Genomic DNA, 15072 nt, shown 5'->3' on the forward strand with positions numbered 1-15072 from the left:
CTCTACCTTCAATCGACCGTAAACTGACCCTTACTGAGAACAATGGACTATGTGTGTCAAGATTGTATGGTGCTAGTTAGGGCTGACACCTACAAAAAATTTAATTATCAGTTATTGTCATAAAATGGTAGAAAATGGCCATAATTTCCCGTAGTCCAAGTTGACTTACCACATATCAACACTTATCATTTAAAACCCCAAAGATATTTGGTTTAACACCATAGATAACCCCCCCCCCCCAGCAAATATTCACACCTGAGAAGCCAAAACCACAACATTTTTGGCACTTCAAAGACTTTGTTTTGCAAAATAGTTCTTTCTTTCCAACTAGTTTATTAATAGACTAATCATTTCAGCTCCAGAAAGAGTCCTTTGGTTCATCCTCATGTTCCATTTTAGGCTCTTAAAAAGGTTCCAACAAAGTATAAATCAGAGTTAATGTGACATTAATGTGAAGGTTTATTTGTTCACCTTTGAGAATGGCCATCTTGTTCTGCCTCACAACAAGTTATTGTTCTCATGGCAATGAATTTGCAGCTTGTTTTAATCTTGAAATATTTTTCCAAAAGAGATTTATAGTAGAATTTGTGGTCTTAATCTAATCCCAGAGAAACTGTACCACTGCATCCAAATGAACTGTATTCTGGTGTTATTTTTGCTTTATTTTATTAATGTCAATTAATTGTGTTTCAGAAAGTGTAAAAATATTTACACGTCATATATAATACATATATAAATGAGTTCATTTCCAGGGTACAATAAGAGATTTCTTCATTTGTTTTTGTTTTTTGTGTGTTTCAGGGACAGCCTGTTGGCCAGTGTGATTTCAATATCCGGCTGTTATGCATAGAAAAGGAGATCATTTCTCCACGGATGGAAAAGATGAAGACTGGTCAGATTGACAAAACTAAGGAGCCCTTCAGTGTCCGAAATAAGCCCTTCTTTGACATTCATGCATCACGCAAGGTAATGTGAGCCAAAGAGTTCTTTTCCAGTCTGTTTTTCTTCCCATTTCTTTGAAAGATGAGACATACAAAAACCCTGTTTTTGCTTTACAAACAAAGATAAACAAATACACACAAGCCCAAAAGTCCACTCATAGTCTCGATAAATGTAAGTTGTGACTCAGAAATGTCATGTTTACCTCCCTGGAAGAAATATTTTCCAGACTAACAGTTGGCAGGGTCTTTTTCAGAAAATTGGCCCCTACGTGAAGCACAAGCCTAAGAGCAATTGAAAAAAAACTACATGACTTGTACAACATTGCTCAAAATAGAGAACCACCCTCCTTGTCTGAGTCAAGTCTGGGGCTAGGAGCTCACTGGCAAGTGCCTGGTAGCTCGGCCTATAACCATGACACCAGATTAGACCCGACCTAAAGAAGTAGTGAGGGATTGCTTCCATGTGCCAATTAGATAGCAGGTGAAGGCAAAGGCCTTAGTGTCCTGACCCCTGCGTATGATAACTGGCACTCAGGAGCTCAGGGTGTTCTTCTGCTCGACCTCCCTGGGAGAAGTTGTGAACACAGCAGGCTCCTTCCATTTGTTAAATGTCAGATTCAGGAGCGGGCAGTGACAAGTTGGTTATGTATGATTTGTTAAATTTCCCAAGTAGTCTAAAAAGAGCAAGAGAGTGTGCAAACTGGAGAGAGCAGCGAACAAGAAAACCAGTGAAATATAACAGCTAGGATGAGATTTAGCACCTTGAAGTTTGAAGCCATGTTACTCCCTTTACTAACTGCATTAATTGAAGGAGTATCCTAGGGTCATGTCCACAACTGAGGGTAGTCTTATGGACCAGGAATAGAGTCAGTCCAGACATCATTCAGTGTGGGTGCACTCTAATTTGCAGTAAAAGACTGAGAGAGTACAGCTGTCTGGTCAGAGGCCTGCAGCAATTGGGTTCTTCTTTGTGGTGTCACAGTGCATTTGCACAAAGGTACAGCTTTTTCATCTACCCCGTACTGTGCTGCTGGGTGCAAATGTGCCTCTATGACTCTGCTGCCTGCACCTGCACTTGTATTAATCTTCAATTGGCAATGATTACTTCTTCCTACCTCCCTGTCCTCATGGGAAAAGATGGAAGAAAGCATCACAATACACAGCTCGTTGATGTATGAGCTGTTATGTGTAGGACTGGATTTTATAGATTTTTTTTGCCAAGCTTCACTGTAATTTGCTTATCACCAAGAATATGTTACATGCATTTTTATGATAATTCAGTCACAGTGGCCCCGGTTATAGAGCTGTGCTTTTCATAGTTTTTATCCTATAAAACACTGTTAAGCCTTTCTCGAAGGTCTGCCCTCGTGCTTCAATATCAGGCCTGTTGGAGGTCAGAGCACAATTAACTTGATGTTTTGCTCAAACCAAGAACAGTCGGAAATCTTTGCCCTGAACATTCACAGATGATCAAAGTGTGCGTAGGGGGTGAAGTTTTAGACATTTCTTCTTTTCTTCTGCCAACACTGATATCTTGGTGTTCACTTCTTTTTGAACTTCATAAAATTCTAAGTATGAGAGGTTGGGTTACCTCTACTCTAACCCTAGGATGTCCATTTCCATGAGAACCTTTATGAGGGATCGCCCCCCCAGCCTTTGGGGTTCATGTTGATGAAGATATTCTAGAAATGAAGTCACTGGAACAACGTCTGGTTTCTGACTGCTGTATTGTGCTGTGCAGTGACCATCTGCTCCCCATACAGTCATATCTCTGTTGTGTGGCACATTAAAAGGGGGAACTGGAATCTGGCTCATTAATTCATAGCAACACAACCGGCTACTTCATGGCATATTGACCACTGTTTCCTTTTAGTGATATTTCAGTCAGAGGCTGGAGTTGTATGATGGCTTTTGTCTGTTGCTATGCTGCTGTTTTTCATCACTGACACTTACACATTCAGGACACCATTTCCCCACCAATTGGGGCCATTTATTCTTTTTGCTTCCTCCACTGTCCAATTATCTTACAAAGGCCCATTATGGTAAAACTGAATTTGTGCATTTGTATAACCAGATAACATATTTTTGGAAATCCCCCTCTATTGTCTGTTGAATGAACTTGGCTGACAAAAGTAGAAAATAATTCAAAAGTTAATGGCATTTTATTATAGGGTGGTGGTCTCTTTTCTACAGTAAATTGCATGCAATTGTTTTTTAACTAATTTACATTAATACATGTTTGTCATAACTATCAGTGGATTGATGGTATGCATCTCCAAAAAATGATGGACAAAGTACCCAAGGTTTTTTTTAAACCTATTGTTTGTTAGCTCTGAATCACTGGATGGTTAGATGTGTCTGGGGTGGGAGCAAGAAGGTCCTGAAATGCAATGTTCTACGTTGCACTAGTGTCAGGTCTGGGTTCACTCCGGATAGCTTCTTGCAACTGTCGATTTCGCTCATCAGCATCCTAATATGCCTCCTAATATGCAAAGAGCACCTTCTATGGGAGCCATTTAACTTAAACTTGTAGAGTACGCCTTGGGGTTGGGTCAGATCAAGGTTGGACCAGGTTCCCACCAGAAACAAACTGCTCCAGAATTCTTTTTGGACCAGACAGAGATCACTTCCTCAAAGGGTCTCGGTATCATTGTTTTGGTCTCCATCCAAGTACAGTTCCTGTGTCCAGACGAAACCCAAATAAATCGCACCAAGGGAGAGAAAAGTACATAAAAAGAGAAAAGAGACAAACCAGACTAAACATGGCAAAATCCCTAAGATAGTATGAAAATCCAGTCCTAGCTTGCTGTCCTCAACAAAACTCGGCACCATTCGGTTTAGCCTTTGTATAATCCATTCACCACTTTTTACTTGCTTTTTCATTTTGTCCACAAGCTTTCATTGGCTTTCTTTGTCTACTTGTGCTTAAAGTTTAATCCGTTGAATGTTCAAGCTGTAAAACCATTCAATGTAGAAAAGCTCAAGAGGCTTGAAAGCTTTCTGAAGACACTACTGTATTTACAATTTCTTCTGATTTCTACATTATGCACTGCTTTATATCCCTCTCCTGATTCTAATGCTTCACACGTTTCACTTTTTCTTTGGAGTAAGCCTTTAAGCAACTAAACTGACTGTTGAATAAGCTCTTGTAACAACTTAACAATATGTGCCAGCAAGAAAATGAGCTTGTTTTCTCCCTGCATTGCGCCTGTATAATGCCTTGAATATCATTTTGGGCTTGATAATACTGCACATTAAATATACACAGCATTATTAGGATGATTCACAATAGATACAAAATTATATTTACCTTACTGGTTATAGATCCTGTTAAGTTGGCAGATATCTATATATTCCAAGGAATTAAAAATCCCACTTCCAGGCAAGACTAAGATTTCTACTTGTTTTCTTGCCTGCTGGAGGCTAGAGTAAGCAATTTACATTAAATTAATCGTTTTCCAAGGCAACTTTTAAATAGCAGTAATTACATTTTTCAGTTCATGGAAATGGAAAAATTTGGCAAGATGTGCCCTCTCTGAATAGGCCTAACACTTGCCGAGCGTATTGTAATTAAATGTGACTCATGGTATATCCAGATTTAATACAGCTACAATGTGGTAATGTTAATATTACAAAAGCAAATTAGATGGTGTTAAATTGTTTTTGCCCTTCACAAAATGTGTAATATCCCGTCCTCATTTATCATATCTCTAAAGACATTAGGCCTAAGCTGAATTCAGTTTCCCATCATGAGATTAGTATCTCCAATTGACCCCAGGACATCACCCTTTCAGTACCAGCTCCTCCCTGGAGTCCAGATGCCCGTAGAGCTGAAGGTGAAAAAATTAGTTTTTCTGTGGAGCTCATCTTGAAATACCTTTTCCGAACTGAGATTGAATTCGGATAGGGAAATGAAAAGCAGTTATCTAGATACTTTTGTAAGATTGCAGTCTTTTCATGGAGCTCAAATCTAATCATACTGGGTGAGATTCAAGTTTGCCTTGTGCACTGAATACAAAATATACCAAGAGAATTGACTTCCCTGAGAATATAAATAGGGAAGTGAAATGGATTTGGGGCCCAGTGCACTATGAAATCACAATCACTGATGTGCAGCAAGGCGCTTATTTTGTGTGGTGGGCTTTTCTCTATGAATTCAATGTATTTATCTGGCATTATGTATTCTAGATGAAGGTGTGTCAGGATTATGCATTTTGTAGTTTGTTAATTGTTACATAAGGATGTCTCATGGCCTTGAGGCTGCCTACACCTAATAACCAGTCTGGTGGTTGCAGAATTAAAGCAGGGAGCACCAATAAAATCATCAGGAGTTATCTGTACATTACAATTTCTTTAAATTAATTGCAATGAAAACCTAAGGCACTCTTCTTTTTAATTAAATCAATAGCTTATCTTTGAAAAGCAAGAGATGCTCTCTCCACGTTCACATTTTTTGGTTGAGTGTTAAGTAAGCAGATTTATTTAGAAAGGTTGGTCGCAAATGGCATACAGTTTCAGAATGTTTTGAATTTTGATTGCAGCGGCAAGGTGAAAAATTTACTCACTCAATTCACTCTCACCAAACTCGCTGGTGTGTTGAAGGCCTGATCCCAGACAGTGGGTCTAGTAACTGCAATGACAAGTCTTTTTATCCTTTTTCCTTACTCATCCTCCTCTCCAGTAGGCTTAGTCGTCATTAACAGTCCTTGATTCTATGTAAATGCCCTCCTCTCACGCTCCTCTTCTCACCTCTATACCCTGACCCTTGAGTCAGAGTCTTGTTATGATGTCGAAACGGATTTGTAGCAGCCAGGCTTGAAGAAAGTACCTCCTCCTTAACAGCATGCCTCATTAGCTGAGTGCTGTCAGTCCTGCAGGTTCCTTGTTGCTCACTGACCTCGCACCTCAGCTGTCTCGTCTCCAGCTGTTGGAAATGGAAACCCAAGACCCGAGGTCCCCGTTTTATTTGTCTCTTTTTATCTTTATTTTCTTAACGAAGTCAGAACTTGAGCTGTTGTTGCGGTGAATCAGAGCTCTATTTGAGTTAGTTTGGGGTGACTCCACGCCCACTGTATCAGCTCCGAAACAACTTAATATGTAAAAGCTGTTTTGAATTTTCCTATAAACTGCGATAATAAATTCATCAGCATGCACCTTTTGGCTTTGGTAAATAAACCCATCCTCCACGGCTAAGTTCAAGAACAAAATGCTCTTCTTCACCTGTGTCCTCTCCCTTCTGCTGCACCCACTCACACAGGGAAACATGTTGACTGTTGTGTAAGGGTTTATGCTGCTTGGAAGAACACACGACGTGGACCCGATGACTAATATTTGTTTACTTCAGTTGCTTTGAGATTTTTGAGTTTTCTTTAAAGAGTCCAAGACATTATGTAACATCTGATGATGCATGGCAACATCTATACAGTAAAGGTTGGATTCACTGGAGAGAAAGCAGCTTGATTTTATGGCAATATCGAGTGTAGCGACTTTTTATTTGTTCTGCTTGCCTGCTCTTCCTGTGCCTTCCAGCCTCGCAGTTGATGTACTCAAGGGAAGGAACATGCATCTTCTGGGTGAGGTCAACAGGTGTCTATTTTAAGATGTTGTGTTGTTTATTCCGTGTTTCACCACCTACTCTGCCTGCAGTCTGCTGTCTGCCTTTTATTTGACCCGTGATGATGAAATCCTTGCCTCCCTTCCTCTCAAAATCAGACCCGTCCACTCTTTCAAGAGTTTCTTCAAGAGATATACATTTAAATAATTCCTGTGCTTCCTTTGCTTGTTTAAAGCGGATTTATTATACTTATTTCTAACTTTGTATTTTTATTCTGGGTCTCCACTGGAGTAGCTTTGCATGATTCACATTTCCAAAAAAACCCCTGTTTATCTTATACCGGCCCTTTATGCCCCTAAGTTCAGCCTCTGTCTCTAACAGTCTGTCTAAGCTACTGTCTCTTTAAGCCCGCCTCCTGATAAGCCTAATCTGTTCTGATTGGCCAATGTTTCGGAAGCCTGCCAAGCCTGGCAGACATACAAACATTTGACATTCTAACATTATCTATGTGTAAATATATATGACTGAAAATAAGGAAAAGCATAATAGATTTCCCTTATTCATATTCATGTCTTTTTTTCCCTCCAGACAGTTCATAAAATACTAATGAAAAGCAATCTAATGTAATCCAATACAACGGTTCTGCCATAAATCTACGAAGCTTATACACTTTCAGATTTTGTGACATTGTCAAAAAGGTGATAGCGCTACTTAGTGATTATTATTGAGGTGTAGTAAGTGGTAGTGGTGTACTGGAGTTCATTATATTGTCCACGCCATTAACGTACATGAAAATCAACACTTTTAAGTTTAATGCACTCTAGTTTCACCACCACCACCACCTACTACGACCTCAGTAATAACCACAAAATAGAATCATCACCTTTCTGATAATGTAAACAAAGACTGAAAATCTATAAGCTTCACCAAAGTAGAACTTGCAGAGCTGTTGTATTGGATTGCTTTAGATTTAACTAATATAGTTCTTGGTGAGTGTGTATAAAACAATCCTCACTCTTACATAGGATAATCAGCTGGAGTTGCACTTTTTTTTAAAATCAAAGATGGTTTCACCCGTTTTCAGCACCAACAGCAAAAACATTTTTAGTCCTTTGTGACAAAGGGTAATTATAAATATCATTTCTAATAGAGCTAGACGTGCAAAGTAAAGTCGATGTTAGAGTTGGGAGCAACTTCTACTTTGGTGCATAGTACATACATATACAAGGAAGTAGCTCTGTGATTTTCCAGCCGCCTAAAATAAACAGTGAATTTCTGAGTTACAACAACAATATTACTGCATTAACTTGTACCAACACCCTGAGCTATTAAATACACATAATTTGATTATGTATAACCACACACACACCCACTCTATTCCTTAATTGTTTTTCCCTAGATACAATAGTAATCAACGATATTGATATGGCTTAGCACCAAAACAAAATCTGCAAACTTGGTTGATATCATCTGGAAGCACATTTATTGAAATATTGTGATGTACTTGGAGCTAAAGAGATGTACTTGGAGATTGAAATGGAGTTAAAGTGATGGAAAGAAAAAAATGAATCTGTAAAAAATGTATTGTTTGTTATTTATCGAACTGAAATGCATAACACACCCAGTTTCCAGCTTTTTAATTGGAAGAAGTTGCTTTTTTTCTCCTCTGTATCTGAGAAAGCAAACTGAATATCTTTCAGTTGTGGACTCTTAATTGGACAAAACCAGCAAATTGAATGTCCCTTTACGCTTTAGGCTTTAGGGCATATTTAAGTTATTTTCTGCCTCTTTTTTTGAGGACCAAACAATGAATCAGTTGATGGATAATGTAAATAGCCCCAAGCTGAGATGTAGCCTTTTTAGTCAATAAGACTTATAAAATAAATACTGTATAATACCGAATCACATTCAATTTTTTAACATTTTTAATTTTTAGCTCAATACAGTTACGCTTCAACCACAGCTAAATCTGAATTGGCTCCAGCGCCCTACTACAATAAGGGAAGCAAATTCTTTATCCACCGTCAAAAAATAAATAAATCCAAACTTCTTTTATCTTTGACATACTGCCAAACTCATCACTATCTACCTCAGGACAGACACAGTCTCTTCTCCCAAAGTAGCTCAGACAGCTCAGATAGAGCAGCATGCTGTATGAGCCTAGTGAAGGACACTGACTCTCTATCTGCTGTCTGAGTGTGTCTGAGTGTGTGGGCTGCTCTCTGCTTTCTGTGCATTTGTGGTTGTCGGTTGTAATGTGTCTTACCGGCAATGGTGTAGCTTCAGCACATACTTGCATTAGCCACTCTTTACTTTGATAACTTAATCTTAAATGTCTCATCTGTCCTTTTGGGACAGATGACAGCTGAGATACACATCTTATGCAACACAGCTATACAAATGCCATTTATATTCCTTAAGCCATTCAGATTTCACACACACTTTGTTTGTTTTTTTCAAATGTATGCATGTACAAGCTTGTTTTAAACCCCCACAGGACAAGGCATTAGACTGCTATAACACATACACAAGGGGGGGTGCGGTCATTCACTATGTACTATCCTCAGAAATATCTTATTTACCATGGTTATTCCATACAAACATCTATTCAGAAACATAGACTCAGGCCCAGCTCTAAACAACAGGGGGCCCTAGGCAAGATTTTCATTGGGGGAAGCTGAGATCTGAGAAATAAAACTATAAATATATAGGTTTTAGGCTTATTTTCCAACTATTGTCTCTCATCTCAGATTTGATTGGTTTAAGCATCACATGAGATGATTTACAGTGCATGCAATTGGTCTGTTAGTTTCCTGATCTGCTAAACCATTGCTGTAAAGGCTAGAAAGGCTACACTGGTTAAAATAAGACTAGATTAATAGACCCCAATAATTTATCAGTTATATGAACTATGCTACACTATAGATCAATTCTAAACCTAGACATAGTCATCATAGTCATAGTGATGTTGATTGGCTTGACATGATCTATACAATGATATACATTGAGGAGGAGTTCCATTGATTTGTTTTATGTCTCCCAGCAACTTACTTTATTTAAGTAAAACAAAAACAAACTTTATTAGGCTTAGGCTTTTGTATTAGGCTTTTATTCTCAGGTACTTACTAAAGAAAACTCTTGTGATATTATTTTGATGGTCTTTTTGGACAAAATATAGCAGTTTAGGACACAATTTAGGTGCTCTTGGAAGCTTTGTACCTACACAAAACAAAAAATGCGACCTGTGTTGACAACTGCAGAAAAGTCTCATTTCATGAGACCCTAAATATGTAACCAGCACAAAGCATCCTGTAGTAAAGGTTTAGCTAGTCAAGTCTCTACGTCATTTTCTACCTCATTTGTTTTTTGTTTTTGCAGACTATTATTTAGTTCTTATTGATTTTTGCCAAGAAAAATATGTAGTGGGTTTATTTTTGTATGTTTTTTAAGCCATAAATCTGAAACTGAATGTTGAATAAAAAATCTAAACTGACCTGTTGCATTCAAATCCTAGCGCCTCAGCTCAGATTATACATTTCAGTGCAGTGATTTCTTTAGCCTTAGTTTTTAGAATCTTGCAATAACTTTCTGCTAACTTTTTTTTTTTTTAATTTCATGGTTGGGAATGTAAGCTAATGTTAGTCACTCATCTCACCTGTCCAGTTCCCAGCAGTTTCCCCTCACCACAATTCAATTTCACGCTGTGCCGTTATTACAATCACCTTTCTATTGCTTTCATCTTCCAAATGTTAATGTCTCCGTTCGTCTTTTCCCTGGCACCACACATGAATTTGTAAAATGTAATCTCGATCACAGTTCTTATTAAACAATCTGGATCCATCAAAAGACAGTTTTTCTAAAACGTTTAACTTCTCCAGACTGTGTGACCTTGTTTGACTCCACATCAGCCAGTAGTTAGTAGCAGCTCTGATGGACTTTTCTTTTTATAAGGAACTGCACCCCAGCTTCAGAGGTCCATTCATATTAGGTTTGAAAGGAGTCTCCTGCAACAACCTTGTGGTCTGACAGGAATATCAGTCACAGGCACACTTTGTGTTTCTTTCCTGAAGAGGTTTACCATGAAAGCAGGGTCGCTGCCCCCTCTCCACATCATCGCTCCAAGGAACTTCCTTACTGTAGGAGGATGTGTGAATGGAAGTCTTCTCTCTGCTCATCTCTTCATCCAAGGTTCACTGTGCTTTGCCGAAGGTGGTGGGTGGGTGTGCTAAGATGGCAGGAGAACTGAAATGGAACTCCCAGATCTTACCGCCTACATACCGTTCCCTCATCAAGACACCAGTTCCCTTCAGTCTGGCTATCTGCCTTCTCCATGTCAGCATGATTGTCAAGCTTTGTGTGATCTGCTGTGACTCATTCATCATGCTGGAGAGCACTGATGTTGCTCTGCTTTCCTTTTTTCAGATGCCCATCTTGATTCTGTTGCTTTAGATAAACGTATGCAGCGCACCCTTTTTAGGGCTTCTGACTTCACTCACGTCCCTGGAAAAAACACCTTTTGAAAAATAGTGATGTCTAGCATCAAAGCATTTTGGGGGGAATGTGAGGTAATCCAGGTTTAAATGTAAGTGAAATGTTTTTCTGTGTTCAGGTCTTTGCTCTGCAGCTGGGAATAAAGAGACCCAAGGGGTTTCACCTGTCCCCAGTTTGTGCTTTGTATTACCACTACTGTGTTACCACTACTGTCAAACAACTAAGAATTTAATTTTGTGAAAAATACACTGAATCCTGGGTTGTTTAATACACGCTAACACTGTTCAACAAGTATTTCCAGAATCCTTGTATTCATTTTGATGAACAAATATTCATATACAGCCTAAAAAATCAGTCTGTTCCTTGACAAAAGTTGTACCTCTTTTTTTCTGAAACAAACAAAGACAGTAGCTGTAAATGAAACATAAACCAAAATGAAAAGCTTTACTTAATTGGTGTATATGAAGATGTGTTTCTGCAGCAGCAATTTGAGGATCTGAAAAAAAAACAAAAAAAAAACGTCATCATGCAACAGAGAACATTTTTTCATCCAGATGGTTTGAAGCGTCAAAGAGGATTTTGCACATACCTTCAGAACAGCAGTGCAGTAGGCCAAGTATTATTTAAACACCATCTGCACTTTCATCATCACTTGGTATTTATTTTTTTAGAAAATCAGATGCTTACCTCTTGGAAATGTGATGTGATTGCAATACATGAGTGCCACAAACATGAAGCCAGATTCACCAAACCTAACCTGGCTTGTACTCGCTATAGATTTCACCACGTAAGTGTGACATGTGTATCCTTATGTCTCCACTTATTTGAGAACGTCTTCCTTTTCAGTAAGTTATCTGCTGTGTTATAGAGTTGTTTCTGCTCACTTCAAAGAGATTTCTTGAAAAAGACTAAAAGTGTCATCATAGACGCTTTTCAACTGAGCTGCTGAGGCAGACCAGTCTAATGGAGGACAAATTGCACAGGTCAGAGGCGCCTTTGAAGTCCACAGTGCTGCTGCGTGTGATATGATGTGTCAGTATTGCATTAGACACAAATGAAGTTACCTTATATTACATGATTTCTTGTACTTTAGATTATAATTTTGTCTGTCTCTGTGCGACGTGAGGACAGATGATGACAATCTGCAGAGTAAATGTTCCGTGGTTCATCATCGCTCTGGTGATTGTTGACGGCCTACATATCCACTGAACACTCTTCTGTCTTCCAGCCATAGCCACTTACAATGTTTATTCATAATGGTTGAATTGTCAGAGCTGGACAGCGAATGATTGGAGAGATGCCTGCATTGTTAATTAAAGTTTAAATATTTCATTTTATTGCCTCTCTTTCATTCAGTCAGAAGAGATACAGCATGTAATACAAGGGCGCTCTGAGGGCAGCATTGTTGTTCAACCTTACATTGCCTTTGTATGGAGTTGAAACTTTGCTTTCTGTTTTAGTTCGCCATGATGGGCTGGATATGATACCTGATATCCAGTGTTAGTGTACTAATGCATTCCCTTTCTAGCTTATTGACCAAGACCATTTCCTGCTTGCCTATATATATTTACCCCTTGCATGAACATATAGAAGCAAAGGTCATCAAGTTTTCACAAGAAAGACAACAAAAAAAGTATAGATTGTTGTTCAGTTTGATTCATTTAGTTTTGTCAGAGTTACTTCGTCAGACAGCGCTCTCAAATATGATCACAATTAGACCTGTCACTATAACTATTTTTGTTGGACGATATATTGTCTCAGAAATAATCACGATAAACGATATTATTGTCATTTAAATATAATGGGGGTTGGATTAGAGAGTGGGCGCTACACTTCTGTAAATGTTACCTTTAATTCCATATAAATGGCGCTGTTCACTTCTGCAGTTTCCACTCAGGACTTGCACAGTTAGGAATGGAGGCAACTACTCGCTTTGCCAACATGACACGAATAGCCTCTTAGCTGCTAATGTGAAGTGTGGCAATAATGATCATGCCCATGTATCATAGGATAAGCTTATATATAGACACGATGATGTGACGGGCCTAGTCACAATAATTCTGCAGTCTTACTTCTCGTTGACCACTGTGTATAACGCTGACATCAGACGCCCCCCTGTATAGTTATGTGCAGTCATATATTAGTGCAGGCTTTCGGTATTACATTACAGCCGAGCATTTTCTAAGGCATGTGATACGTTTTAAGATAGATTTCCTACATTCCAAGCGGCAGCGGCAGGTTTCTCTTCATTCCAGGGAAATAAACTTGCTTCGGCTTTGTAATCCATCATAGACAAAACACAATAGTCACACTACATTACAATGAACTTCATGTCCAGTTCTGATTGAATTAGCATGCAGTTGTAGTTTCATCTCGTATGTAAACATTGATTTGAAGATCTTGCATTCCACTTTCCTTTTCAAATATCACTTGAGGATTGAGCACTAGACTAACCTTGTTTGGTGGTGTTATATTATCTCAACCTGTCAAGGCACATATTCATTCATATGGTATTAATCTTCGCTGTGTATCTAAATCTACTTATTTCTAATATTCAACTTTATTTTGGTGCCTGTACCATCCTCACAGTGGCTGCTGATGTGCTTCGTGTTGCAGAAAATGTGCTTTCACTGCAAAGCAGCTCGCCACATCCCTGAGGTGTCCCTAGTCTAATATGATGCCATAGGTTCCTTTTTCTCTGCAACAGCTGTGTTGCTGTTGGTGTTTTCGGAGGATTGAAATCCACTCTTTGCCATCATCAGGAGCTTAATGATTTCTTGCTATTCTTGTCCTCGAGTGAAAGATATTGATCACTCAGTCGTGCATTATCAATCAAAAAGATTAATTTTGTTTCAGTGCTAGATAAGTGAAAGCAAGGTATCTGTGTAGGATTTGTCAGGTGTAAGCCTTCCAGTCAGGTATTGTTGGCAGTCTCTAACGCAGTAGTTGACTTTATAAATCAATGTCAGTATATGTGTTCCCAGCTAAAGATTTCAGCTACCAATCTTGTCTTTTATCAATTTTGCCTGTCTGAATCTGTGTCCTCTTTTTTTTATTTTTCAGCTACTGGAAGGCAGCTTCACGTCCCAGGTCAGCCACGAAGTGGACGGGCTTATCTTCCAGCCATGCGGGGTAAGCCTCCATTTATGTATGACAATCTGTCTTTTTTTTCTTTTCTTTTCTTTTCTTTTCAAAGCCGCAGTCTTGTTGCCACAGGTTGATTGTCAGGCATAGCTTTTTCTACCACTGAGCTGCTGTAAAAGAACCGGACAGCTTGTCGCAACACCTGTCATTACTCACTCTCCATATCAGTCTTTCTCTCTGTTATTGTAAAGGAAACCACACTCCTACATGGATTCACATAAACACAGGGCTCCCTGTAAGACACTGCAGTAAAACACACACGGCAGACACATGGCACTTTGTGTTACGACGGAAGTGGCCTTGGTTGGAATACTGATTTACTTTCTGTTAGCGCAGCAGAATATCACTTTTATCTGTGACGGTAATACTGTTCCTCCCTTTCTTCTCCTGTAATGGACTCAAGAAACCTCATTCCACTGTGTAATGAATGAAATATCCTATCGCACATAACATTAATGCAGGAATACAACAGGCTGGCTATCTGGATGTGAGCACAGGTGACGTTAATGGCATTTTGAGATATGGGGGAAAAGCTGCAAGAACCTAAAGTGTCTGCTGACTCCTGAGGAAGATATGTTATTTGCATATTATTCTCTGCTTTAGCATCTGCTTTTATGTTTTTGCTTTAAAGATATGCTATGCAGGATTTTTTGATTGGTGTTTGTAAACATAGCAGCATTCAAAATTGGCCCCTCCTCTCTGGTTCAACTAGCAAGGGAAAGAAAGGAAGAAAGCAGTGTTGGCTGAGAGAACTAGTGAGTGAATGAAGAGAGCGGGCAGGACTGGTGAGAACAAAGCCATGAATCAGAAAAATAAAACATTATTCTAAATCACAAATAAACATTCCCGACACCTCCGCACAACCCCGTGGGAAGAGAAAGTAAACACACGACTGCAGCTCTTTCTACATTCATCATTCTTAATGTGAATATTTGTTGACAG

The 15072-nt window shown here is 39.0% G+C and overlaps 1 protein-coding gene across 1 annotated transcript in view; it reads left to right on the top strand.

Annotated features, from left to right (window-relative positions):
* The window catches only part of rngtt (RNA guanylyltransferase and 5'-phosphatase), a gene marked incomplete in the record, with an annotated part of 92971 nt that overhangs the window by 39431 nt on the left and 38468 nt on the right, over nt 1–15072 (top strand). Inside the window, 2 exon segments of the mRNA XM_062437291.1 lie at nt 802–966; nt 14050–14118. Of these exon segments, the coding sequence (XP_062293275.1) occupies nt 802–966; nt 14050–14118 (234 nt within the window).

Source organism: Scomber scombrus, chromosome 17 (genome assembly GCF_963691925.1).
Source record: "Scomber scombrus chromosome 17, fScoSco1.1, whole genome shotgun sequence".
Classification (NCBI taxonomy): Eukaryota; Metazoa; Chordata; class Actinopteri; order Scombriformes; family Scombridae; genus Scomber; species Scomber scombrus.